The 12,200-nt window shown below is 41.5% G+C and overlaps 1 protein-coding gene across 1 annotated transcript; it reads left to right on the top strand.

Moving 5' to 3' along the window:
* Positions 1-8,862: 8,862 nt before the first annotated feature.
* Positions 8,863-11,088, top strand: FGF23 (fibroblast growth factor 23; the record flags this gene model as incomplete). Its single annotated transcript, XM_082483278.1, has 3 exons — positions 8,863-9,085; positions 10,022-10,125; positions 10,651-11,088. 3 exons carry the CDS (start codon positions 8,863-8,865, stop codon positions 11,086-11,088), a joined length of 765 nt encoding a protein of 254 aa, XP_082339404.1.
* Positions 11,089-12,200: the final 1,112 nt, after the last annotated feature.

Here is a 12,200-nt window from a genome sequence, read left to right as displayed (position 1 = left end):
AGACACGCAATTGTACTGAAGTAATTCTAAACATATCAGTCACATGTTATGTTATTACAGCCCCACAGCAAGAGGGCTGGAGATGAGGTTGTGTGCATATTTTGTCTTTTGACAGTTTCACTGCATTCTCCCCTCCCTCTTTGCATTTTCTGTTCTTCATTTCTTTAACCTAATCCTTTCCATCTCTTCTAGAGTGCAGAGTCAAGAGAAACATGAAGTCAAGAGACTGGGGTAAGTTTAAAACAAGGTTAGAACAAATTTTATTATCTATTCTCATCTTCTAGGAGAAATTACCCTACTAGTTTATTGGAAACTGTTGATAAATGCAGTGGCATACATTACCATGCCCAATGTCATAGAACCAGAGATAAATTTAGGTGGGAATGGGCCCCTGGAGGTTTCTAGTCCAAGCCAAGATAACAGCAACACCAACTCCCAAGCTAGATCAGCTCACTCAGGACCTTGCTCACTCAAGTTCTGAATATCTCCAGGGCTGTGGGCTACAGCCTCTCTGGGCATCTGTTTGAGTGCTGCATCACTCTCCGGGAAAGAATTTTTAACTTCTCACCAACGAAAATTTCCTTTGTTTCACCTTGTCACCATAGCATATTTTATCCTAAATTGCTGATAATTACTCTCAGTCTTAATGGATTTTAATATCCAGATTTTGTACAGAAATGATACATTACAGAGGGCTGTTAGAGCAGACAGTTTGAAAAAAAGCACTATCCATAGAGATGATTGAGAACCGATGCACTCACATTTTTTCTGACCAGGGTAAAAAGTATGCTGCATGTTCTGCTCCTGCTTTTTTAGTTTCAATTCCTCCTTTTTTCAGTGCCATTCATTAACCTAATGTCACTCTGTTTGGTTTGTAAACACTACTCAGAATTGCTTTATAGTTGCATTTCAAATCTGTTTGTCAAAATCTTTTGTAATATCAGTGTATCTTTTAAATCTTTCAAGGTTGTTCTTTGTTTCTTTATGTCTGAAACCAAACTGATGCTAGAGAGGTCTGGTTTTTTTCATCTCTTCTTCAGAAAAAAAAATCAGAACTTGTATAATCATTAAATTTCAGGTGCAAAGCTGTAGAGGAAGACTGGTGAGATTAGACTATCTAGACATTATCTTGCTGTAAAGTTGAAAACCTAAGGATTCTCAATACTGTACTGAATTTTTCCTCCCCAAAACAGATTTGGAAACATAAAACAAGAAAACTATTGTTAAAAGAAAAAGTATGCTTTAAAACTTTTGCTTCTGCTTATAAGGCTGCCATCTCCATCCCACCTACCCCCTTGTGTAAGGGTGTGCATTTCTCAAGAGTTAACTCATAGCAGTTGAGAAAACAAATGTCCTTCAAAGACTGCAAGTAGTTTGCCATGCTAGCAAACTACATTTTACAACATCAGACACCAACCTAAGTGCCACCAACACCTACAGGTTTTTACAAGACACAAGGAGTTTACACATCTAAAGAAATATCTGAACTGTGCTCAGTTTTGGGACCCTCACTACAAGAAAGACTGAGATGCTGGAGTGAGTCCAGAAAAGGGCAACAAAGCTGGTGAGGGGTCTAGACAACAAGTCTTATGAGGAGTGGCTGAGGGAACTGGGGTTGTTTAGTTTGGAGAAAACGAGGCTGAGGGGAGACGTTATCACTCTCTACAACTACCTGAAAGGAGGTTGTAGAGAGGTGGAGATCAGTCTCTTTTTCCAAGTTACAAGTGATAGGACAAAAGGAAGTGGCCTCAAGTTACTCCAGGGGAGGTTTAGATTGGATATAAGGAAAAATTTCTTCACCAAAAGGGTTATCAAACATTAGAACAGACTGCCCAGGGAAGTGGTGGAATCGCCATCCCTGGAGATATTTAAAAGACAGGTAGACGTGATGCTTAGGGACATGGTTTCGTGGTGGGTTTTGGCAGTGTTAGGTTGATGGTTGGACTCGATGATCTTAAAAGTCCTTTCCAACCTAAATATTTTATGATTCTATAAAGCTGAATTGTCTACTTTCTGTGTGTTGATGTGCAGGATAAAAAAAAATTCCTTGACCAGTTCAATAACAATACCATTTCAGCAGCATGAGGGTTTGGAGTCAATATAGCGGCCATAATAAAACATTACATTTTATAAGAGCATCAAGAAATTTAAGTTCCCCTCAACCCTGAGCACCTAAATGCTTCTTTTTCAAGTCTGAAAAAGGGCACAGGAAGAAGATTCCCCAAGAGCTCCCTTCTATTTATACTGACTTTGCTTCCAGTACTAAGAAGAATTGAACAGAATTGAAAGGTAACAGAGCCGCTGTGAGCAAAATGCTTCTCAAACAGCTGAGTATCAGCCTTTAAACTAGAGTGTATCCAAGACGAGTCATTCAGAGGCTGTTTTTTATCTTTTTGCTCCCCTCCCCTGCAGATGAAAGGGAAGATATTATAGTTATGTTACTGGTTTAAAAAAAAACCAACAATTTCTTATTGATTCTTTCAGTGCCATCTGCTCCTGAGATGCTTCAGCTGCTGGTTTAGCTGTTGCTCACCCCTGGGGATGCCTGCCAGGTCTCTGCTGGCCATGGGTGGCCTCTGCTGGCTCTGCCACCCCGGGAGCTGTGCCCAAACTCATGGTCAACCTGCTGGGCAAAAGCCGCCTGGCATACATTTAACATCCTTCTCGTCTCAGGTTTGATAAGTTAAAGAGCATTTGGTTCTACCACATTAGGGAATATAGGAAACAATGGAGATGTATACAGGGAAGAAAGAAGGGTCATGCAGTGAAACAAGGGATGGACAAGTGCTACAGGTTCTTACTGCTGGGCATGTGCGTTTTATTTTAGAGGACAGACTGACACCAAGGTGTTCAGGCTGGGATCTGAGCAGCGAGAGCAACAGTCAAAGGACACTCAGAGAAAGCACACAGAGATCTCCATGTGAGAGCTCAGATTGAGTTGGGCTGTCTAGTTTTAAGGAGAAAAAAACACCTGAGAGTTGATACAAGTATGTGTGTAGGAGCAGGATTAACTTGAAACTCTTGCACTCTTGTGGTCGCTTAGATGAAATTACAAGTTGCGCACCAAGAGATGAAATTACGTGTTTTTAAATATATATACATATTTTAAGACCCAGATTATCAGGAGAACTTGATACCACAAGACACTGAGAAAGGGCACTTGGTTCAACCACCTGCATCACTCAAGAAGATTACCTCAGAGTTTGCTCTGAGGAGCAGCTACCACAGCCAAATGTGAAAAGAGGTCTGTCCTTGTGCCCTCCTCCTTCACTTTCTTGGTGTATCTCCTCACACATATAGCTCCCACCTTGACCACTTGCTGCCCTCTTACTCCTATGCTGGGACCTTCCCTTAGATATCCACCAACTTTTCTCATTTGTCTCACTCTAGAGCAAGGACGTTGTCTCGTCTACCTACGACCGAGCATATTAGGTGATCTATGGGGTTGGTTGTTTCCAGGTGCTGACCTGAGCTGCAGGACAAACAGGTCGCCACATGTGAAAGGGCCTTCCCATCCCTAGAGGGATGGGTGCCACAACCTGGGAGAATCCATTTCAATAAACTAGAAGCATCTCTTCGGAAATAAAGGGTATCAGCAGCTCTCATCACAGATTGTAACCATTCTCTATTCCACAATACCTAAGAAAATTCAGACCCTTTAAAATGACAGAAACACTCTCTGTTCAGAAAACACAACCTTTTAGGGACTGGTTCTGCTTCGACTGGGAGCTCTGCCAAGGATTTCAGCTGGAGGAGGAATGAGGCCCTTCATTTCAGTCAGAGCAAAACAACACAAACAGCATCACAAAAGCCCAGCTGGGACATATACAGGCAGGGAAGTCTGATTTCTTACCTACCTCCTCAGAATACAGTGAAATATTGAGGCTTTCTCTTTTTGCCTGTCTTTCTTGCACTACATTTTGAAAGCCCATAGCCTCTAAAGCCACTGGTAAAAAGCTGTCCCCCCTTTTGGACCCGTGAACCAGAGCTAAAAGCTTGTGCCAATCTTCTGTCTGGAAAGAAAAGTGCCAAGAAAATAAGACAGGCAGTTCTCAGGAAGACCATACATCCTGCATTCTGTAAAGTAAGTCATTGAGGAAGCTACTCTAGCAATATCATTGTCTAAGCTGCTTGTGCAGGTGACTTAGCACTTCTGAACTTGGACATGGATTTCCAAAATGTCTACTATGTAGAGAAAGGGTGAGGGGGAAAAAATAGAAGACTCAAAACAATATATTTGGCAAGCACATTGCAGAAACTGCTAGTACATGCTGCGGTCCCAGACCCAGTGGGCTGTGCTTACCTCATTTGTTTCACGTAGGTGAACCTAGCCAGGATGTTTTCTTTAGTCGTGGGCAGTGTGACAAGAATGGGACATCCAAATAAGGTCACTCAGGATGTGTTTAACAACACCGGGTAAAGTCTGTGGCAAAGGCTCATGCACACACATACACACAGAGCATCCACTGTACATACCGTTGACTTAGTGCGTCATTATTCCTAGAATAACTTCTGGAGACGCACTCCACCCTTGTATTTCCAACGCTCATTGTCCAGGACTCAGTTTTTACAGTGATTTTAAGAGGAGGGACAGGGAAGGACCCCTGATTTCTCTGATGTCTTTGAAGAGGTACAATGCAAAGAAAATTGCTAAAAGCAGAGGTAGTTTCATATCTGTCAATCCAAACTCCCTTGTGATCTTTGAAACAGTGGAGAGCAAGAGGCTTCCTGAGGCCACCCCAGAAAACCAGATAGCACAGAGTTCTGCAAAAGGACAAGCCACACACCTGTTTAAATATAAGCCAATATGCTCCATTAAGCAACACTGCTGCAGATGCTCTTATGTGATGAAAGGTAGTCCAGCACTGTGAGGGAACGTGCATTTTTACTCGTAGGAGAACCCTGGAAGGCAAGTCCATTATATTGATTAGAAAACTCATTTATTTAACCTGCATATTTCTGATGGTGCATAAAGCACTTCAAGGGGTCTACAAAAGGTAACTGAGAGCAAATCACCTGTAGTAACTAATTTGTTGTAAAAAATTTGCCTTTCCCTTGTTAGTCTTCTGCAGTTGACTGAAGTGATAAGCAGTAAAAGGAGTTACTTTGCCAGCAGCTGGACAAGGGATGACACACAGCTGCTGAGATCAAGTGTTTACAGATTTGAAATGGTAAGTTTTGAGCAAAAAATGACCTAAAGCTGAAACTTAAAGCAGTCAAAATGGGGGAAAGTCAGATCCCAGGCTTCTCCCATGACCTTAACTCACTTCCTTCCATGTATAGTTTTGGGTATAATCTGCAGTTAAATGATCACATTTAAATAAATTGCAAACTTTCCACTGAACATTTTCTTCATTTAGCACAGAAAGGTATTATGTTCATTTACAAATATTCAGTGTTTTGTGTCCCATTTGCTGCGTGCCCTGGGCTAGCACTCCTAGCACACTCCGTACCAGCAAGGCACAAGCATTACAGGTGTCACAGTTGAAGCACCTGGCCTAGTTGAGCACCCAGGCTAATTGGCTTAGCCAGACGTCTGAAGCAAGGAGCAAGGAGGCAGCAGGAGCAGGCCTGGGATGAAGGCATAGCAGAGAGAGGGCGGGGAATGGGACCCACTAGGGGCCAGAGCATCAATGATTTTCTCAAATAAATTTCAGACTGCAAGCTGGGGCCTGTCTTATCCATCTTTTCCTTTCAGTTTTGCCCTTAAGTGAGAATTGACTCACTTTACCTCCATGGATCCCGAAATCCACCATGGGTGCTACCTCTGGGCTGTCTTCCAGCTGCCTGTGCAGGATGCTTCCAAGGAAAGCCCTGCACCACTGTGACACCTGACACTGGCTGTGTAGCATCCCGGCAATGGGAGGTGGAAAATGTGGCGATGTGGCCATCCTGACCATAGAAACCTCCGCATACAGTCCGAAGGTGTAGGACATAGGACAGGCAAAGCCCTGTCCTTTCCCACCAGCATGCCTCCAGCTCTACATGTGCTCACGCTGCTGTTTTCACAGCACCCAGTTTCCCTCCTATCTGCTTATAAGTGCAGGCTCCTCCAGAGGAGAAATTAGCCTATTTCCATGTTTGAACAAAACATAGCACTAGCTGAATTCTTCATTTGGACTAAGACAGCAGTTAAAGAAGAGCAACAGTTCTGGGTTTGCTAAAATGTTTTTGCTCTTCAAATTCAGTTCCATTTTTTTCTTCTGTCTAGGAAAAATCTGTAAGACTGCAGCTAATTCTTTACTGACAACTGAGAAAAGCTGTCTCAATTGGTCAAACATCTCAGAACAATATAGACATCTAAAAAAGCAGTATCGACATATGTGGTAAAAGTTGAAGAAATACTGTCACTACCGATGCAATAGCGTGACAATACAAGAGAAGAAAGATTGTCATCACTTCTATTAGATTAACAAACCCAGCTGAAAAAGTAAGCAAGCTTTCATACACCTGGTTACTTCATCAACAACTGAATGGGTAGGAGAGGGTAAGTGGCATACCAACAGAAGGAATAAATGGACCAGCCTGAAACACAAAAAGAAATGGATCATTTAAAAAAAAAAAAAAAAAAAAAAAACCAACAAAAAAACCCATGCCTAGGGCGTTTATAGGTTTAAAACAAAAAGGAAGTCTATGAAAAGGCAAAATTTGCATTATCATCCTCACAAGAAGAGACTTAAACAGAACTCAGCTGGAGTTTTACTGACCCTATGGGAAACTTTTGAAAATGCCAAAGAATTTAAGCATGTGAAAGTAGTCCTTGCTTCTTTGACATATAAAAAAATGAAACAGCTTCTCACAACCGACATGTGCTAAAATGGGCTTTGAATAGATTTTTCAAATATCTGAGAACCATTTCTCTACAGCTGAAACACCGGAGAGAGGTCAGATAGATCAGTGCATAATGGCAGGCATGGAAAAATTTCATGACGAATATCAAGCCAGAAAAACTGCATTTACAAAAGAAACACAAAAATTACCAAGCGGACACACTATCTTATAAGTGCCCCTTGGAGAAACTTTTGCAACTGTTTCTGAGGTATATGTATCCACATTTTCATGAGAGTTTAATGAAAGGGAGCAAACAAAAAACAAAACAAACAACAACAAAACCCCCCAAACTTTTCTTTTGATAGCAGAGTGAAAAATATTGGTGGATAATTTCAGCAATAAATAGATACATCACTTTAAAAAAGAGAAGAAAAAAAAAGCTCCTTTACTTCCAAGCTATCTTTTAAATTAAAGCATTTCAGATATTATAACCAGTAAAACATCTGTAGCCTTCATTGCCTCTCAGTGAAGACAGCTTTGTCAGTCTACTCAGTGTAAGATATGACCCTTATACAGTTTGGCTAAAAAATGCTGTCATTTACACAGGTGTATATACACTGACGCAAGTCTCTAGATTTACACAGGTGTGACAGAAGAATTTGGCAGAATTTTGCTTCTTTTAAACAATAAAAAAATCAGATCAACTTTTGCAGTGGATTACAGTTGTATCAATCCATAATATGTTTGGTGCTGATGGCACTACTCCACAGCTTGTTAATGAAACTAAGAATTTTGCATACTGTGTCCAACTACAGATTGTAACTAAACCTAAGACTGCTACAATTAAAATCCTCAGGTATCTTTTTTAAAAAAAAAATTAGTTATTTATTGTTTGGAACTATTTTAAGTTTTGTATTGATTTTTGAAAGAAATCTTAACACAATCTAGTTTTATAACCTGTTATTCCTATATTACCTGTATACACAGTGTCCCATTAGTACACCATTTTCATAGAATAAATGGAGCCATATTTTTTTAAATCAGAAAAATTGTTTGTAAAGCTGCAGAACTTTGGCAGGACAACTGAAAAGTGGCTATTGTGTCTTGGAACATTTTTTAACATCACTGTCCATTTATTACTTTTCAGCTTGTTTGTGTTCCTTTGTAGTTCTTCCAAGCTTGCTTGTTGTACCCGAATTAATAAAAATGTGCCAATATGAGTGATTTCAGGTTTGATTCAGATCCTAGATCTGCTGGCCATGCTAACCCATATGCCTCTGTAAAAGACTGCCAGCTAGATGCACAATGCAGGAAAAAAACATGCAGTTTTAAAGTGTTTTGCAGTTAATGTTCAGCTGATTGGACAACTAAATTATTTAGGTGACTTAAAATGAAACAGGAGAAATAAAAGAGATGATAGCATATTTGAAGAGGGTTGTGCTTATATCAAATTTCCTTTGCTTAAATGGAGCAACACAAAAGCCCGACAGGCTCACTGCTAAACTTACACCATAATAAAGGGGGAATCAGACCCAGGACAACCTAATACCAGCTTTTGATACATTTGCAAAATGTTTTAGCAGTATTTGATGTTTCCACTAAATCAGAATGTATTTTGGAAACTAAGAGGGAAGGTGGGAATCTGAATAAACATGCCTGAGAAAAAAAGATAATTCAGGTCTGAGGGTCATTCCCTTCAGTAAAAGTAAAGTGCAGTGGTTTGCTCTTCCTGGATCTAACAGTAGGGGCGTGGGAAGCTTTCAGATGTCACAGGGTTGTAGATAACATTTGAACATATGATTAGCTTTCATGAGCTGTCTTTAGAAACCTTACATTTTTCCCCCCCACACCTTAGCCAGAGATCCTTCCCTTGAGGTTTCGGGACACTTAAAATGTTGCTTTGACAAAAATCAAGGATGTGGAGAAGTTTTTCCTGTGTGATGTCACTTTGCTGCCCTTTATAAGCCTCTGCAGAAGAGAAGGGAACCTATCTGAGGATTCACACTCCAGCCACGGGCGACCAAGGGAAAGCGAGAAGCACAGAGGCGTATCAAGTTGCAGATACCGACCAATCGCTAGGAACGGTGAGCCATGCTGCAGACCAGTCCCTACAGCTGCCTGGGGTACATGCTGCTGGTACTCTGTAGCCTGAAGGCTACCCTCGCCTTTCCCAACTCCTCTCCGCTGCTGAATCCCAGCTGGGGGAATGGAGATCACCTGATGCACCTCTACACAGATACAGAGAGGAACAGCTTCCATCTCCAAATCAACGCTGATGGCTACATTGATGGTGCTCCTCACCAAACCATTTACAGTAAGTAGCTTGCTATGGACCCTCAGTCTTCATGGGAACAGGGGAGGGAGAACAAGACTCCTTTTCTCACTACCTCTAAAAAATCCCCTCTTCTCATTAGGCAGACAGACAGAGGAGTATAGCTGTGGGATAGAAAACTACATAATTATAATCCTCCTTTTGCTTAACAAATAAACAGAATCGCTCCAAAGAAATATAGTGGATGGGGAATTTTGTTCCTCACCTAAGAGAAATAAAGTCCTATGGTTACTGTGGTACTCTGCAAGCAAAAACTACCTAAATTATCCTTCACTTTGTGATTTTACCCACAGCTTCTTGTGGAAGTTCCTGTTCAAGATTGGTGATGACATGCCCCAAATAGCTGCTTCCCATTGTAGTGACAGTATAACCAAAGCAACTGCACAGAGGGAACTCACCACAGCAGTGGAAGAAATTGGGGCTGGTTTGGCAGAAGCTTTTCAGGATGGTCAGAGGCCTTGAGTATGATCTACAGGGAAAGGCTGATGGAATTAGGCTTGTTTAGTATAGCAAAAAGGAGGTTAAGGATAATCTAATATCACAGGGCAGTCACAGTGATGAGGGAGACACACTCTCTTTGGTAGCAGCCAATGACAGAATTAAGGGTGGTGTACCCAGACTGTGGTTCGGGGCTTCAGAGGGGATGTTAGGGGAAAAAAGTTGTCTTTGAGAGGTTAGTACAGCACTGGAACAGGGCACCTGGGGAGGTGATGGCATCTCCATCCTGGGAGCTTTCCAAGGCTCAGGCAGACAAAGCCACAGCTAACGTGATCTAGGGTGGGCAATAGTCCCAGTTCACAAGGGAGGTTGGTTCAGATCCCCAGACGACACTTTCAGCCAGAGCATCTGTGAATCTGTAAGGCAACGATGCAGTGTCAAACTGGGTCCTGGATTTGACATCTTTGTCTTTCTGAACAGGTGCCCTAATGATCAAGTCCGAGGGTGCTGGCTCAGTCATAATCACAGGTGTGAAGAGTGGACGCTACCTATGTATGGACATGAAAGGAAACATTTTTGGTTCGGTGAGTGAACTTTACTAAGACTCAAGACTGAAAGGCATGTGTAGTCTGCTACTGGGGTGTATTTTCCTCAGCTAGGGCAAATCTGTATAGCTACAGTAGGAGCATGCAAATTTAGGCGAGTTGAGGACCTGTCACTTAGGTTAAACTTTCCTTTCTTCTTTGATTGCTTTGAGTTGTAGAGTTGACAAAAACCAAAAGCAGTTCCTGCTTGGGTAAACAAGGGCAGAATGAGATGCAGTGATGAACGCATCTGCATTCCTGCTGTAGCATAGAGCCATGGGTTGGGAGCAGCTCAAACAATGCAGCCCTCTGAAAGAAAACAATGTTATCATTATAATACCTTTGCTGAAAACATGGGCATGCATGTCTGATCTACATTTGACTAAGCCTGAGTTGTCCAAGTTATGGAGCTGGCAGATCATGAAAAACACCTGCTGCAAGATCTCATCCCTCTTTCCATCTTTAATCAGCACTCGTCATTCCCCAAATCTCTCTGCTCACCGGTGTCGTATTTTTTCCTCTAAGCATTACTTCAGTCAAGAGGACTGCGTGTTCAACCACAGGACGCTGGAAAACGGATATGATGTGTACCAGTCTCCCAAACACAACTTCCTGGTTAGCTTAGGCAGAGTTAAACAAGCTTTCTTCCCTGGTATGAACCCACCACCATACTCCCAGTTTTTGTCCAGGAGAAATGAAATCCCTTTGTTTCGATTCAACACACCTGAGCCCCACAGAAATACTAGAAGTGCAGATATCGATCCAATGGATCCTCACCAGATCCTGGTCCCGCAGAGAAAGATCTCCGCATTAGGATCTCAGTTGCAGCAGCAAGCAGACTTTTCCCACATGCCCAGAGAACCCATGAGAATCAACCAGAACGACGTGGTCAACCCAGATGACCCACACGCTATGATGGATGCCAGGAGGTACGCAAGTCCTCGCTTTTATCTTACACGATAACTGTGGCCCCCCACCACTTGCAAATTGAAGACACAAGCAAATAGGCAAAAGAAACTGTCTAGCACACTCAGTCTGAATGTCAAAATGGCCATTAGAAACCTGAAAGACATTGGGAAAAAATCCTTAATTTCAAATTTTGTACTTACACATGACGGTTTACTGAAAAAACAAGCTGGACATTTTCCAGTTGGGGCTCTGTTTTACTGGAAAGAAGACACATTTTTGAAAAGAATAATACCAACTAAACATTTTAGGGTCTGACTCACCTTAAGTATGCATTAGTGAAAAAAATAATTCACTTGAATTAAACAAGAAAGTGATGCTACATTATTGATGTAACTGGGAAGAGACCTGGAGCATCTGAGATTCCAACAGAGACAGGGCATCCTCTTACTAGCACTATCCCTGGCTGTGTAAGCACAGCAGACAAACCGACTGATGGTGTGTTATATTATTATATGAAAATGACTATATATGTTTTTAGCTGTTAAGTTGTTGGAGCTTCAGTCTCTTTTCACATCCATACGAGTCAAAAGTAACCACTCTGCTGTCATAGGAGCAGCATGCATGGAAAACTGGAGCACATGACAGGAGAACGGGACAGAATCAAATGGTGGTTTGTAGAAAGAGTCATTTCTGACACTTATTGAATCCAAGCTGAGTTTTGGGAAAAAAAGAGGAGAGACTCACTGTCTTTCAAGTGCTTCTCTATTACACTTCTAGATTCACTAAATTCTAGAATCACAATATGGAACTATAATGTAGAGACATTCATTAGGTTTGCATAAGTCCAATGCAGAGAGAAGTACCAGGATTACTGATAATCAATACTGTTTAAACAGGATGGTTTGTTTAGCACACTGCTGAACTATACCGGCATAAAACTATTAATAGCTCATGAAGACTCTCATCTAGTAGGCAAAAATCAGGTTTGTACTTAGCAAAGAAGAATCTAAGTTTAGCATCCATGTTTCTATTTAGTTCTGAGCAGGTATCAGATGCTTATAGTTGTAAGAGTGAAATTACTCTAATATTAATTGGGGGATCTAATGTTGACAAACTCTTTTCCCTAGATTGGTATATGTTATCAGTAAGTTTACTTATCAGAATCT

This window comes from Vanellus vanellus (assembly GCF_965231255.1).
Source record: "Vanellus vanellus genome assembly, chromosome: 1".
Lineage (NCBI taxonomy): Eukaryota > Metazoa > Chordata > Aves > Charadriiformes > Charadriidae > Vanellus > Vanellus vanellus.
Note: the sequence above shows the minus strand (reverse complement) of the source record. Positions and strands in the feature narration are given on the sequence as shown.